General features: G+C 30.8%; 1 protein-coding gene across 3 annotated transcripts in view; it reads right to left on the reverse strand.

Annotated features, from left to right (window-relative positions):
- The window catches only part of LOC134701471 (mitogen-activated protein kinase-binding protein 1-like), a 64,791-nt gene that overhangs the window by 12,535 nt on the left and 35,102 nt on the right, over nt 1-17,154 (reverse strand). For all 3 annotated transcript variants that reach the window (XM_063562625.1, XM_063562624.1, XM_063562626.1), the window contains exons 18-27: nt 16,929-17,048; nt 15,982-16,174; nt 15,308-15,440; nt 10,218-10,321; nt 6,303-6,407; nt 3,375-3,466; nt 2,853-2,923; nt 2,129-2,247; nt 1,087-1,241; nt 41-80 (exon numbers count right to left, since the gene is read on the reverse strand). In XM_063562625.1, coding sequence (XP_063418695.1) covers nt 41-80; nt 1,087-1,241; nt 2,129-2,247; nt 2,853-2,923; nt 3,375-3,466; nt 6,303-6,407; nt 10,218-10,321; nt 15,308-15,440; nt 15,982-16,174; nt 16,929-17,048 — 1,132 coding nt within the window. The remainder of the gene's footprint in view (nt 1-40; nt 81-1,086; nt 1,242-2,128; nt 2,248-2,852; nt 2,924-3,374; nt 3,467-6,302; nt 6,408-10,217; nt 10,322-15,307; nt 15,441-15,981; nt 16,175-16,928; nt 17,049-17,154) is intronic.

Here is a 17,154-nt window from a genome sequence, read left to right on the forward strand (position 1 = left end):
GTTATAACTCCATGCAGTAACTTATCAATGGACTACTTACATCATACCAATTGTCGGACTTCTGTTGTACCGCCATACTCCTGTAAGATAGATCATATTTACAAATAAAGCAAAGAAAGAAAAAGTCAATTTCAGAATTATTTCAGAATTCTATGTTATTTGGTCTCTTTTGAAGAGTTGTCTTTATTGGGAATCATACCATATCTTCTTCTTTTCATATAGAACAGCACCTTTCTTTATTTTATAAATTGAACATTAATGTTTTTAGAGAGTCTTATAGCAACAACACTTAAGGGACTGCTTGTTATAAGACTCTCTACATTTTATGCTTTTTATCATAACAACCCTGCATACCTGAGGTATCCACCTTATGGACTCTACCGTACTACAGATTCACCAGGACTTGGGACAGACGCAAAAATGTGACGGGGTTAAACATGTTAATGAGATCTAACCCTCCCCCTATACATCTAGTCAATGTGTTAAGAGTGTGTGCTAGAAATGGTTGGCTTGGAAGTTGAAATGATGTCTCTAGGTAGTGTGAATTCAGAAATCATTTTGATGTTTTTATTATTGTGAAAAATGCGACAGGGTTATAATCGCAATAATTTTAAACTTGTGTCTTGAACTTTTTTATATGAATTAAACAGAATTTTTCTCAATATCGCAAACTTTGAAATTGCATAATAGTCTAAAATGATAACATCACAATAATAATTGAATTCAATAATTTCTGAATTTACAGTAGTATCATTTCCTTCTGTGTAATGTTTCCATATGTGCATTGACATGTCCAAAAGTCTAAATCCAAGTCAGTCTTATTCTGAATAGAACATACTTAATTCTGAATATAAACATACTTTATTCTGAATAGAACATACTTTATTCTGAATAGAACATACCTTATTCTGAAAAGAACATACTTATTTGACATTATTATGCTATTGGAAATGTATGCAATATTTGTTACCAGAAATTGTGCAACCACCAATCATTCAATTCAATGGTAATTTACTCATACAGATGTTGTAATACAATAATTATTCAATAAATAGTAGATGTCGATTTTACAGAGGAAATAATTACTTTGGATTTTTAGACTGAAATCTTGCAGATAAGCTCATTCTGAGATCTGGCTGTTCTCCTTTCTGTTTCTCCAAGTCTTCCAAACTTCTCTCAAATCTGTCTTTTGGGATCGGAGAAAATGCCAAGTTTTCAAAGGTATCCTGCATAAACTTTTCCTAATAGAAGAGAACGTTCAAATTGTAATTATAAATAGACAATAAATTTAGTTAATTGTTTTACATTGTCTTATCGGGGCCTTTTATAGCTGACTATGCGATATGGACTTTGCTCAATGTTGAAGGTCGTACGGTGACCTATAGTTGTTAATGTCTGTGTCATTTTGGTCTTTTGTGGATAGTTGTCTCATTGGCAATCATACCACATCTTCTTTTTTATATAATGTTAAACATAAATCAACTTTCAATTTCAATTCTTTCAAAAAGTAAGAATACTATTGCCTGTTTTATTTTTCAAATTTCATTGTAATCACATACTCTTTTGTCGATATGTGTGTGTTTATCTAGGATGCTCACAATAAGGATTTTAGGATAGAGGCTAGTGCATGGTGTTTTTGATATTGAAGTATGTCACTTTACTTCAGTATGGCAGTGTTTGAAAACAGAATACTTCTAATTAGTTTTGTTTTTCCTTGAATCCTTCATTCAACTAAAATGTAGATCTACCAATAATAATTTTGTATAAAGATGTATTTGAAGGAAGATTTTTCCTGTTCTAAATTGAAACTTCTGTCTGAAGTAACCTGTGAGAGTATTGTGTTAATGATAATTGCATAGTTACATACATAGAGGTGTTTTATAAAGTACCATACCTATGATGGTGTGACCTAATTTGAATGAAAAATTACATAGCATATTCTGATTTTTTTCTAATAGCTTTTGAGAGTAGGTCTGAAAAAAATGTTACTGTTCTGTTTATCTGTGTATGAAGAGTTGAAATGTAATTGGATGTTACTGACTTTGTGTCTTTGATACCTTCATTTAAATATGGTTCTGGATTTGTATAGAATCTGGATGTGTGGCATAGCTTAAATAGAGTTACCTACCCTGTTCTGTGTTTTCTGAAATCCTTCATCTGAGGGAGTAACTGGGTTTGAAGGAAATGAATCATTATCATTTTCATTGTCAATGTCTTCTAATGATACAGGATCTGTCATGTCTGATTCTGAAATTAATACAATTCACAGTTACTATCTAAGTACTTCTTACATTTGTTCTTAATCAAGTTTAATTTGAATGTAACAGTTTTGGAAATGCTTGTTGTGTGAATTACATTTACATGCATAAAGTAATACTAAGAAGTTTTAACCTGGAGGAACGACCTTCTTTTTGATGTTCTTAATAAATTTATAATTGCAAAACTTAACCTTGTTCATTGATCCATGAAATCAGGTCGCGGTTAAGTGAAAACTGTCTGACGGGCATGAGCACCTTGCTACGTACGCACATACTAACTATAGTTAATATCCAATTTCTCATAAGAGAGAAACTAATATTACAAAAATCTTAACTTTTTTTTCAAATAGTTACTGAATCATGAAAATGGTCATGTGTCAGACAAAAAGTTTGTAACATAACGAATATATCTACAAAGTATGAAGCATCCAGGTCTTCCACCTTCTAAAATATAAAGCATTTGAATAGTTAGCAAACACCTCTGCCACCGGATCACTATCCCTATATCAAGCTTTCTGAGACAAAAGTCACAGGTTCGACAAAAACTATGAATTATATTGTGTGGCCTCATTGAGGTCATATTTTCTGATTTACCTGCATCTTGACTCTTGTTAGTCAGACTTCGTCTCCTATTCTCTCCCAATCCAGGATATATTGTGAAAGCACTACAATTTAAAGTAGACAAAATATATCCATCAGAATATAACTGTTAGAATTATCATATTTAAATAATAATGTGTTAATAGATACATGTATTTGTGTGTATTTGAAGATATCTAATGTACATGGTGAAATTTTGGTAACAGTCTTGAAATTTTGGATTGTAAAACCATGTTCAATTCATCATTTTCTTCATTTGAAAATGCCTGTACCAAGTAAGGAATATGACAGTTGTTGTCCATTCATTTGATGTATTTTGTCGTTTAATTTTGCCATTTGATTAGGGACTTTCTGTTTTTAATTTTCCTCGAAGTTTGGTAGTTTTGTGATTTACTTTTTTTTTTGAAACCCCAATAAAGCCATTTTTGGTTATGGTAAAAAAACATTGTACTAAATGAGATTACAGGAATTAATCATGTTTATTTCCTTTTGTAATGCATGAGACACACTAATTACCTTTCATTAGTACTGGATGTATCTTCACTAGGTAGATATATTACATCTCCATCTTGTATTTCATCCATACTGTCACTTCTTGCAATGGTTGTCTATAACATTCAAAACAAAAATCTTCATTTTATTAAATTTTTTTACGACAAGTGCAAGCAATATGTTTTTATGCCCCACCTACGATAGTAGAGGGGCATTATGTTTTCTGGTCTGTGCGTCTGTTCGTACGTCCATATGTTCGTTCGTCCGTCCTTTCGTTCGTCCGTCCGTCCTTTCGTTCGTCCGTCCGTCCGTCAGTCCGTCCGTCAGTCCGTCTGTTTACTCTGTTACACTTCAGGTTAAAGTTTTTGGTCAAGGTAGTTTTTGATGAAGTTGAATTCCAATCAAATTGAAACTTAATATACATGTTTCCTTTGATAAGATCATTCTAATTTTAATGCCAAATTAAAGAATTTATTCCAATTTCACGGTCCAGTAAACATAGAAAATGATAGTGTGAGTGGGGCATCCTGTACTGTGGATACATTCTTGTTTTTTATGTATTTGAATCATTTTTGTGGGCCTCTTGTTATGATTTTGGATTACTAGGATATGTGTTTCCAAGGATCTTTTTGAACTATCTGACACATTTTTATAAACCAATTCTGAAAGTGTATAGTTAACTAGAGCTGTCAATATAGCCAACCTAAACCCATGCACAATCCTTTCCAGATATTTGGTCAACTTAAGTTCTACAGTACAAATGTAATGCCCAAGACAAAAGCATAACAGATGGAAAGACAGACACTTAGACAAGATGATTTGTATACTGTGAATTCATAATTATTCGTTGGATACCAATTTTCGTGGAGTTCGTGGGTAAAGGGGAACCAATAAATTAAACGTTCAACGAATGACATATTTTATACAGGCGTGCATGCAGACTTCCTCTAAACCACGAAATTAAATATCAACGAACATGCAAGTTTTTCTAAATCCACGAAAATTGGTACTAACGAAAATTAATGAATCCACAGTATACCCTCCAAGTACAAAACTAAAGATATGTGTTTATTCATTCAAGATCAAAATGTGACAGTGAACTATGAACATCTCAATAATAAAAGAAGCTTGCATCTCAGTTTTTACAAGCAGTAATACTAATCTATAATAGTACTGGATTTAACTTGTAAATTATATTGCATCACATTACAGAAATTCAAGGACATTTAAATGACCAGTGCATGCTGACCACTACATTTCATGATCACAGTTTGACTTAAAGATTTTTTAAGTCCAACACTAAAATTAAAGATTTTTAATACTTAATGAACTTGTCTTCCTTCTAGGTCATATAACTTTACTTAATATTATTGGTTTACATAAATTTAAAGAATAAAATTAGTTGTAGGTTATGCATATATTAGATACTTACTACCAACCAAATGGAAACCTTTTCTGAGTTTTGTTTTAGACAATGTGTTATAGGCTTATATTATACCAATAATTTAATTTATGACAGCTGATTATTACCAATTGGTTCCAAAAAAGCAGTCTGTACCAAGTTTTAATTATCATAATTCATTATATTTCAAAAATTTGTAAGGGTTCCGCGGAAACCAGTGTCTCGCCTATTTTTGCTGTAAATCACAGGCTCTTCAACAATGAGGAAAAAAATCAATAAAAATATTCCTCTTGTTACTATTTTATGATTGTAAGAAAATCTAAGTCCATTTAAAAGTAAATTACAGAAAAAACGGAGTAATCTTTTTACAAACTTTACTTCTGGATACAATCTTATGATCATAAATAAGCTTCTGTCCAAGTTTGGTACAAACCCAGGATAGTTTAAGAAAGTTGTTAAAAAATTTTAAAACTTAAACCACAAAGTGAATGTAATGGTTCCCCGCAGAAAAACTAAGTCTATTTAAAAGTAAAATATGGAAAAAATGGAACTATTTATTTCCAAAATTTACTTCTGGATACTATCTTATGATCATAAACAAGCTTCTGTCCAAGTTTGGTACAAACCCAGGATAGTTTAAGAAAGTTATTAAAATTCTAAAAACTTTAACCACAGAGTGAATGTAATGGTTCCCTGCAGAAAAAACAAAGTCCATTTATAAGTATAATACGGAAAAAAAGGAATTTTATTTTACAAAATTTACTTCTGGATATTATCTTATGATCATAAACAAGCTTCTGTCCAAGTTTGGTACAAACCCAGGATAGTTTGAGAAAGTTATTAAAATTCTAAAAACTTTAACCACAGAGTGAATGTTTTGTTTCCCCGCAGAAAAAACTAAGTCCATTTATAGTAAAATATAGAAAAAATCAAATTTCATTTTTACCAAATTTACTTCTGGATACTATCTTATGATCATAAACAAGCTTCTGTCCAAGTTTGGTACAAACCCAGGATAGTTTGAGTAAGTTATTAAAATTCTAAAAACTTTAACCACAGAGTGAATGTTTTGTTTCCCCGCAGAAAAAACTAAGTCCATTTATAGTAAAATACGGAAAAAATGGAATTTTATTTTAACAAAATTTACTTCTGGAGTCTATCTTATGATCATAAACAAGCTTCTGTCAAAGTTTGGTAAAAATCCAGTAAAGTTTAAGAAAGTTATTAAAATTTCAAAAACTTTAACCACAGAGTGAATATTTGTTGACGCCGCCGCCGGAATGTAGGATCGCTTAGTCTCACTTTTTCGACTAAAGTCGAAGGCTCGACAAAAATGAATAAATCCAATTTTTTAGTGATCAATCCTACATTATTTTGTCTATAAAAATATATATACTTAAAATAAACTCATGAGCCAAGGCTATGTGTTAAAGACCGTACTTTGACCCACAATGATTTACCTTTACAAATTATGACTTGGATGGAGAGTTTTCTTGTTGGCATTCATACCACATCTTCATATATCTATTTAATATAAATAGTTAACAAACCTCGTCCCATGTGGTATGACTGTCATCTTCCCTGTGGAATGATGGGAAGAAATCTTCATCGTCTTCACCTTGGTTACTCTCATCGTCAAATATAACTGGTATCTTCTGTAAATAGCAATTATTTATCTTAATTGGTCAGGATAAGAATTATACAATAATAGTCTAGTTAAAATTCTCCTCACTAATGATGTGATATTAAATATCTTATGTAATATATACTATCTACATAAAATATCTGCTTAACTTCCTTAAATAACATCTAATTAAGGTAAAAATAAGGTTAAGTGTTTATATGCACAATTTGAGTAGTTTGTTTATCTTAATTTATTTATTTTATCTTGGACTGAGGGGGTTCTGAAGAATTGATCTGTACAATCTGTAGAAGAAAATGAGTCGACTGAAAGGTGTAACAATAACCTTTAATTCAAGTCAGTAATAGTGTAAACAAGTCAAAGAAATTTCAGATTTAACAAAAAATAATTATTCTAAAATAAATTTCAAAATCATGAGTTTTTCTTGTTAGTCTGTTGGATTTGAATGGTGTTAAATGATGCTTTTCCCATAAATTTTATATAAATTTAAGCTAGTTGATTTGTTATATTGAACCATTCTGACTAAAAATTTTTTTTTTTTTGACTAGGAGTGAATAACTGGAGAATTTGTTATAGAAACCTTATTGCCTTCTGACTAAAAGTTAATTGTTTTTTGACTAAGTGTGATTAACTGCATGCACAGAATTTGTTACAAAAATTACTAAAATCAAGTGTCAACTGAAGCACTTTTCCTCAATCTTTGATTTTTTTTTAACACAGCTAAGAAATAAGTACTAAGAGTAATCTATCATCTTTCTAAAACAATTGTTTCCATGTAACTTAAATCTTTACAAATAATTCAACTGTCTGTTGTTCCATGAACTTCCCACAGAACCTAACGTACTGTAATTCAGAAATTTTTGCATGCATTTGTTATTGCAATTTCAACATGCCAGACAGAAAAATTTAAATAATTATTGCAATTACAGAAAGAAATGCATACAAATATCATATTACAAATTCTTAATATTGCCATATTGACCTAGCTAGTTGCAATATTCACAAAAATAAAAACCTTGCAACATTTTCTGGATTTACAGTACATGTATTACCTACTTAAATGATCTATACAGGTAAATGTTGACCAAATTATTAGGACTAAAATAAATCTGAATAAAATTTTAAATATTAAAGTTTTAAAGATAGTATATATGGTGTAAACTTTGCCATTTGTGTAAATTTAAAGCTATCATTTGTTTAGGACAAACTTGTATATTAAAAAGCATTGTTTAAGACTTATGGAAAAACATTGACAGTGAGGCGTTGGTATTGACGGACTCAATGATGTTATGAAACAGATAAGTAAATCCGTATAAACCCATTTATAAAGACATTGATTGACAAGGATGACACTTAAACCACTACTGACAGATAAAATATGCACTCTAATCCACGACAAATCAAATGTTAAATTCAATAGGCAATTTATATCTGACGGTCAACAACTTGTCTGCAATATTGACAGAAAACATTCGTATTTTACTTGGAATTTTTAACATGTAGCTCCCATACATTGTTTTACACATGCCTGCATTACCGGAGATTTGAAATATTCCAATATAAAAAAATATTTAATGCAGCGTAAACGATAAGAGAATAGATATGTTATGAGTGAATAGATTATGACAGTTAAGCATCTAAAAATTAATTGAATATTACACATATTTCTAACTAGGTCTTGTGACCTAAGAACGGCATGTAAAAATCACTTACACTTAACAATAGGAGCTATAGCCCATATACAAATAATAATATACTTCAAAAAAATAAATTAGGCTTATATGAGACAGTGTGTCAAAAAGTTATAGATCAATATAATTTCCTTTTTGAATTTGAAATGCTTCTGATTACTTAGGTCTAGCTGAGGCTGAGTAAAAAGCATAACTCACTACAGTTATCTTTCTTAATTTCTATGATTTTTTTCCAGGTTTTAGTAACATTATAAAGTCATGTTCAAATAAATAGTTAAGTCCATTTTCTACCTTTTCAAATTTCCATTATTTAAATACAATTTATTTTTTCATTTACTTTTAATATTCAATATTTCAAATCATTTAAATTTCAGTCAAAATAAAATTTATTGTTTTCGTCCAAAATCAAGTCGTTAACTTTCAGTCCAAATCAAGCTTGCTTATTTTCGTCCATATCAAGTTAATTATTTTTGTTTAAATCTAGTTTTTTACTTTTGTTCAAAACAAGTTCTTATATTTTTGTTTTCTGAAATCATGCTATATTTTGTTATTCAATTTTTGTAATTGAATTTTTAGAAATTAATTCTTGATGCATAGTATCAATATCAGATTATTGAAGATGGATGTCGCTAGGAAATAGAAAGATTTTAAATATAAGTTTAACATAAATCTACTGTAATAAATAACATTAATCCATTTTTAGAGATAGCATAAAACAACCATTCAATTATTTGGGTTTTTTTTATTTTCAAAATATACAGAAATCTAGACTTAACTCTGTTAAGTATCCTGTTTTTTAAGCGGTCACAATGGGTCTTTTAAGGTTTTTTAAGCAGTCACAATGGGTCTTTTTAAGTCCACCATGGATATGTTTTGAAAGCAAAAGTAGGAAATTACAAACCAACAAGATTAATTAGCTTTGAATTGGTCTCGATGAAAAATTTAGAGCTAGAAATGAGCAGGTAACTGCATAATTCTTTTAAGACATTTTGATCATTTATTTTAATTTAGTAAGATTTATAGTTTTTATCACTGTAGAAATTATGTAATGTAGTATAGCAATGTGCTAAGATGAACTTAAATTTTCTCCTAGCGTCAAGAAATTTTCTCCTTGCGTTAAGAAATTTTCTCCTAGCGTCAAGAAAATTTACAATCAAATACCAGGCTTTATAATTTTTTTAATGATTTATAAGAGGGCTGGAATGCCCACTGTCAGGAATCAGACAGGCATTTTCTGCTACCTGATTTGCATCAAATTGCTTAAAATTTATTGTTTTTCTTCAGAACTCCACTAATGAGGGGGGATAGGAGGAGTCCTGATCCTGAAAATCTTTGACTTAAAAAAACGAAATCCTGAGGTCTCGAATTTAAATAAAGTAAATGCCGACATCCCGAAATCCAAAAAAGGATTTCCAGATCCTGAAATACCGAGCTTAAAAACACCCGATCCCCGAGTCCCAATAAAGGTCCTATCCCCCTCACTAATTATCTGTTACCTTTTTTTTTTTGCAAAAATGTAACCTGATATGTCAAAATGAGTTGATTCTTTAACTTCATAAAGAAAAGTGTACATTTTAAACGGCATGTACCTAAAAAAACTATTAACAACATTTGGCAAGATTTTTTACTGATTTTTGTCATGACGGTTCGCTCATAATACAACCCTCTTATATCTTTGGATTTTGTCATACATAATAGCTTCAAAGTTTAAAACTTTAAGCTAATCATGCAAACAAAGCGACAACTGTCAATATTTTGTAATAAACTATTCTATTATACATTTTTGTATTACTTTCTGCAGCTAAAGGTCCTGATTATACCATCATACTCATACACTGTGGACTATTAATTTTTCATGAATACCAATTTTCGTGGATATCTAATTTCAACATGTTTTTTTCCAAGTCAACTTTAACTGGCCTATAGAAAATTTGTAATTCATGGAATATTCAAATTTGTGATTCACCTGTTTCACAAAATCAACGAATATTGGTATCCAACGAATTATAAATCCACAGTATTATTAATACTTCAAATTGTCATTATTGCACAATATAATTATTTTTGCAAATTCACAATAATATCTAAAATGCTTCAATTTTTTTCTTCAGTTATAGTAACAAATCACTTACCCTAGGAGTATTTTCTGGGTGTGACATAACCATGGTCTCTCTCCTAATGTTGGGGATATCATCCTCTTCATCATCACCAGGTGGTAATTTTCGTATGTTTCGGTCTAAAATGTAGAGAATTTGTAAATACACTAAGTCAGATTTATCCATTATTATTTCTCTAATATCTCTAATTACACTGATTCTTCACTATTTCATGTCTGCAAAACTTATCCACCTTTTTTACTGGCTCTTTTTAAACTATATGAAAGCAATCTCCCCAGAGGTGCATTAATTCACATCTCTCTTCCTTTAAATCATGCTTTTTATCAACATCTGGCAAAAGTCAATTCCAATTATTTAGGTGCTTTTTCTCTTCAATTCAATTTCTTTTTTCAAATGCTTTCCTGTCAGTATTAAGTAACTCCAAATAAAACAGAAGTACTAATTTAGTCATTAATTATATATCTAACTGGAATTCTTTTATTTCCACTATTTCTTTGATCAGTAGTATTATCAATGAAGTATTAGTAGCTGCACTTCATATAAAACTTAAGTCCAAGTATCTTTTCGCAATCTTTCATGACTTTTTACAATCATGCCGTAGATAAGATTTCCATTACAATTAAATCTCCGTTGTATAGGTAAGTTACTTAATCAGACCAACTTATCAAAAGTCCAGGTGAAAATCTTCACAGATCATTTCACAGATTAACTTTTACTTAATTAGTGTTCCTCCCCGATTAAAAAAAAAATGCTTTGGTATTTGGAAGTTATTTTGCATTTTTATTACAAAATAAAGACATCATTTGTTAAATTTTAAATCAACAAATGAACTTTATAAATACAGTAAGTTTATGGCTTTTAATGGTAACAAATTTGTATCTCTTTTTTTCTTCTCTAAGACAATTCTATATAGTATCCACTGTTATATTATTTGTACTTTTCCTGCATTTTATTTAGATACACATAGAATAAGTCAAGCGAATCCACTAGTTCCGAGGTAGAATGTTTTGTAAAATCAGTTTTGTGTGGCCAAAAAAAGTATAAGACACCTTAATTAATACAATTCCTTGCTTTTTAAATACATAAAAGTTAATTAAGGAACTGCACACATTAATAAATTCAAAGCACTTCTGCAATTACCTTTGAAATTGTTTTTAATTCTGATTTTTTTTTTTTTTTAATTTTAAGATAGATTGACAATTGTTTTACATGTCCAGTGATAAATACTTCATGCATATCCAGGATCATTATTCAATATTTTGAACACATATTATGCACAGGAGAGTAGTTGTGAAAATACCAAAGGAGAAAAGGTAAAACTTCCTGAGTCGTTACAAAATACATCCATTTAATAACAGCAACTAGTAATGTGATGGTTTTAAGTTTGACATTTTAATAAAATGTATTTCCCATAATTCAATGCTATTAGGTAGGTTAGTAGCAGAATCAGCCTCATTTTGGTATTATTCACAAATGACAAAAATCTACATGACCGGTAATAAAAACAGCAATCAAACTTTCATGTGTTGCAAATATCACATATAAAAGGTAATACTAGTAACTAACAAATTTAATTCTACTTTTTAATATGTTACAAAAAATGTAGGCATAATCAAGATCCAAAATAATTATATTTTCAGTAAATTTTGTATTTCCAAGAGGAATAACATCATTTAAATTAGTTGGACTGCTCCCCTCTTTGACCTTACTGATAACAGCATTTTAAATTAACTTAATCAAACTTTTACAAGAAATTTAGGTATGAGAGTGCTTACAATCAATTTTATATAAATTACATTTCAAAGTGACTGAAAAAATAATAAATCACCAAAATATTCTGACTCTTCAAGACATGGTTGATATAAATTCCATAACAAGCCTACAAGAAATATAAGCTTGAGAGTGCTCAGAATGCCATTATATATAAAACTAATATTTTCAAGGGATATAACTCGTTTAAGAATACATGTAGTTGATCTGTCTGGATTATGGAACTCCTGTGAAATAAATTTCATAAATATCTGGCAATAATTGTACAGAAGAATAAAAAAAGGAATAAAATGTTTGAATTCAATTTCAGTCCATTAAAAAAAACTGTATATGAAATTTCCCACACAAAAACTTTTTCCAAGTATTTAAGCTTCAATGCCATAAAAAATCTTTATCATGGAACAAGAATTTGGTGAAGCTTAATTTTGCTTAAATAACTATCAGGGCTATACATGTAAATTTTGATGACATCAGATTTTGAAATTCTTCCAGAATTGTTAAACCAAATATCTAAATACTTGTAGATCTTGACTACTTCATGAGGCATTATAAAACCGTGTAAAAAGTCAAGCTGTTTAATATTCCAAGACATTTTCAAAAGTGGTTAAAGAGCCTCTTTTAAACACTTGAAACAATGGTGGATTAGCGAAAGTTTGTGAGCTTCTGTATTTAACACTGAAACTTCTATACCAAAAATAAGAACTGGTTTTATTTCAGACCAAATTCTAACGTCGTAAATTTTTAACCTACTTTATTGAACAGTAAACATAATCACAGACAGATGGCTGTACAGTTAATGACTTGGGATTAACTTGGATTATCTTTAATCCTTTAAGTATTTAACAAGTTTTATTTGTTAGGTTTAATCATACTCGAGCTGACAAATTAAGAGATTAACATCATGGGGAATACGGTTTATCCAATTATGTTTTGAAGCGAGAATAATCCCTCGACATAGGTGAGAAACAGACTCCTAAATTGTCATTTAGAATGTTGAACGTGTTTTATATAATCATTTTATATAAATTCTAACAGATATACTTAATTAACCTAAATAAACATAGTAAGATTTCAACCTTAATATCTCAGGACTATATGAATTATATCTTCAGCAGAAAAAAAGGTCATATGATGTCAATTTATTCACCAGTAAGTACATCAATCCTGTTTAAAGTTTAATAACACTGATATAAATTGATCAATTCAGCCATTTTTAGAAGGGAGGGTTCCCAACCTTGGGGAAAGGAGATTCCAACTCTATGTCCTTCTTCAAAGGCATTGATTGTCCAATAAAAAGAAAGCCCCCCTCTTGATCGGTCATTGCACCAGAAAAGAAGTACAAATATTTCAGACTCAGTCACTCTATATTGATTGGTGTTTTGACATATAAAATGAAAAAGATACTATACTATCGTTCCTTTTCTCTGCATTTGTTATTAACTTTTAACCATATGAATGAAGATACATACATATTTGGGAAAATCAACTCATTATATAACAAGAGCTTTGATCATTGTTGAGGGTTATACTGTGACCAATGGGGTACAATATTCCATTTAAAAGATGGCATATCTATTTAGGGACTTCATCTTCAATTGTGGTTCCTGGATTGGATTGGTATCCTGTAACTTGGATACTATTCAACATGCACATCTACATATTAGGATCTTACAATGTACAAAGTTTCATTTAGAAGAATTGCAATGACTGTTTTGTAAAGGATAAAAAAAAAATTTAAAAGGGGCATTTCTGAAAAAAATTAAACAGAATAATTAATCCTTTACATGGTAAAATTTTTGCATATCATCATATTCTACTAAATCAAGTAAAGGATAAAGAAGTGAGTCTTGACAGGTTGATTCCTATACACCCCCAAACTTGTTTTTTACGGGATAAGCCCCCTTCCCTCCCAAAGTGAAATAAGATAAAGCAACATTAACAATCCTATGCAACAACAAACCATAGCAAACAAGAATGTGTCCCAAGTACATGGATGCCCAATCCACACTATCATTACCTTTGTTCAGTGGACCGTGAAAATGGGATAAACTCTCTAAGTTAGCATTAAAATTAGAAAGATTATCATAGGGATCATGTGTATGTATGTATGTATGTATGTACTGGTAAATGCCTCCGATATCCGAAGAACCCCTCGAAAGCTGCGAGGGTACAGTGGCATACATGTACACTCCCTAACGGGATTAATGGAGATGTGTCACTAACGTATATTTATACGACAATTATTTTTACAAGGACAAACAATCCCCACCCAATTCAACACAAAGGGAGTGCTAGGACACCGGGAAGTCTGTTATTGTGGTGGAGGAAGCCGAAGTACTCGGAGAGAACCACCGGGCCACTCGGTGGAAACAGACAAACCAGAGAGATATCAGAAGATTGATCTCCAGGTCAAAGTAGGGACACTTTGACCAACCGAGGCCCCCAACGTACCCATTCTAGTTTAATCTCCGGTCTGGGTACCAGAGATGTGTGTGAGAGGGTGAAAATTACCCTTCTAATGTACTGATATTTTTAGCACCCCGAGTGAGAATCGAACTCGGGACCTTCAGCACTGTAGCCATCGGTCTTAACCACTAGACCACGAACTCACTTCTTGTGTACTAAGCTTCAAGTTGATTGAACTTTACTTCATCAAAAACTACCTCAACCAAAAACTTTGACCTGAAGCGAACAGACAAACAGAAGAACAGATGAATGAACAGACAAACATAAGAACAAGAAAACATTATGCCCATAAATGGGGCATAAAATTTGGTACCACTCTATAAGTTTAAAGCATAAGAACACAAGAATAATCAGAAAAAGCTAGAATAGCCATGTAATACCCTGAATTCTCTTCTTTTCAATGGTACCAAAATTTGTGAATTGAGGAAAAATTGTGTTTCAGTGGATATTTGATTTCTTGGTTTTGCCAAAGTCTGCATACTACTGTATAGCTAATTTATTATTTGTTGAACATTTCAAAAAAATATAGGGTTAACATAAATCCACAAACAAGAATGTGTCCATAATACATGGATGCCCCACTCATTAAAATTAGAAAGATCATATCATAGGGAACATGTGTACTAAATTTCAAGTTGATTGGACCTCAATTTCATCCAAAACTCCATTGACAAAAAATCTTTAACCTGAAGTTGGACAGATGGACGAACATACAGACAAAACCTCGCCCAGAAAACTTATACCCCTCTACTATCGAAGGTGGGGCATGAAAATAGGTATCCCTATTATAGCAATTAATCTATGGTATCAAAAGTTCCTAACAGCAGCAGCTGCACAAAAACAGGGGGTAAAATAAAAGTAAGACTTACCAATTTTTGTATTAATTTCCACCTTCTTTCCATCAATCTGTGCTAGTATAGTTTTCTGTTCTGATCTCTCAGCCCATCTTCCCTTTGGCTGACCTGATGTCTGCTCAGGACTTTTAGATTTCTCATTTCCAAACTGTAAATAAAAAAATATTAATTGGAAATATTTCTTGGGTCAAATTTGGGGTTAAACAAACTTATTCATATTTTTTCTAAAGAAACAAATATTTATACAATTCCCATGTAAGTTCAACATATTTGTTTTCCATGCTAATATCTACATGATGTTTTCAGTCTATAACTTTATTGTTTACAGTCTATAACTTTTTAAAAGCATTTCTTCAGACATTGCATTTTCTGATTTCAGTAACTCTTTCCTGTAAAATTAAAAAAAAAAAATCTTAGTTATACTGTAACTTTCTTTGATTACCAAACTTTCCCCTGTTCAAAAATTTGCCTTTGCAGAATCTAAAGGACAATGGGTAATTTCATTGTTTGTCCCCAAAAATGAAAATATCAACCCATTGGTTGAATTTTCATTGTTAAGGACATTGTTAGCCAATCACAACATTTTAGCTCTTAAAGGCTTTTGAAAATATTACCCAGAATGCATTAGTTTTTTAAAATGATGTATAGTAGTCAAGATCATAATCTTTGACCTAAATTTAACTATTTACCTTGTTTTTAGCCCATTTAGGTAATTGTCCTATACTAAATCTGTAGTCTAATGGAGCTTTAGCTTTCTGTTGTTCTGGATGTTGTTTGGTAGGTTGCTGCTGCTGCTTTTGGTTGTATTCATTTAGCTCAGCTAATATCTTACTTGGAGTTTTAAACTCTGAATCTCCTGGCACAGGTACACTTGGTTTAGCACTGAATATATTAGAATAGAAAAAGATTTTATAGCAAATGAAAATGTCCCTAGGTGTCCAATTTTGCTGCTGCTAAATAAAGCATGATTGTATCAGTCAAATCAGAAATACAAGGAATGTGAAAAAGTGTCTTTTTCTCCAAATGTAAGCACATTTTACTTTCTTCATGAGTGCCATATATTCCATTACCTTTCTTGAAATATCAAAGTTAAATTCAAGAACCTGTTCAAAAGAAGCCCATTCTAAAAAGTCTTATCCCAAACTGTATAAAGTCACAAACCCATCCACTTTATTCTAATAAAAGCGCTTGTGAGCATTTAATGGGTAATAATTTATTTCATTTTACAATCTAAACTTTAAATCAATTATCTTAATGTATTTAATATAGAACACATATTTTGAAATGGAGTTATCTTCCATTGTTCATAATTGTTAAACCTATTTTTGTAACAGATCCATACCCACTCACAACTTATAGTTTTCACCAGAGGCTATAAGGGTGGTGCTCCTCCATCCTTGAACTTTTAGCATCACTCTTGGACTTCAAAAATTAATCATGATTTTCAGCCAGAATGCAGTCACAAAACATTTCTCTGTATCAGGAGTGCAAAATTCACAAAATTCAGTTATTAGATCTGTTGAATTTTGATAATTGTGCCCAAAATTTTCATAAAACAAGCCCTGATATGTTTGTTCTTTAGTGAGCAAATAATTTTCTCAAATTTAAATTTAGAATATATAAGCTATATACTTACGTTTCATTATTATTGTTGTTAGTTGTTACTTCAGCCTCCTGATACATGTTACCCAGGTCCTGTAATCTGTTCTGCATCATGTTGGTCATCTCTGGCGGTAATCTCCATACAAATATACACCTAGGTAGAAATTAATTATTTATAGAAATTATCTATTTTTACATGATAAAAAAATGTTGTACAAAAGAAGTAATAACAACATCTTTATTAATTCATAAGGTAATTG

The sequence above is a fragment of the Mytilus trossulus genome, unplaced genomic scaffold, assembly GCF_036588685.1.
Source record: "Mytilus trossulus isolate FHL-02 unplaced genomic scaffold, PNRI_Mtr1.1.1.hap1 h1tg000244l__unscaffolded, whole genome shotgun sequence".
NCBI lineage: Eukaryota > Metazoa > Mollusca > Bivalvia > Mytilida > Mytilidae > Mytilus > Mytilus trossulus.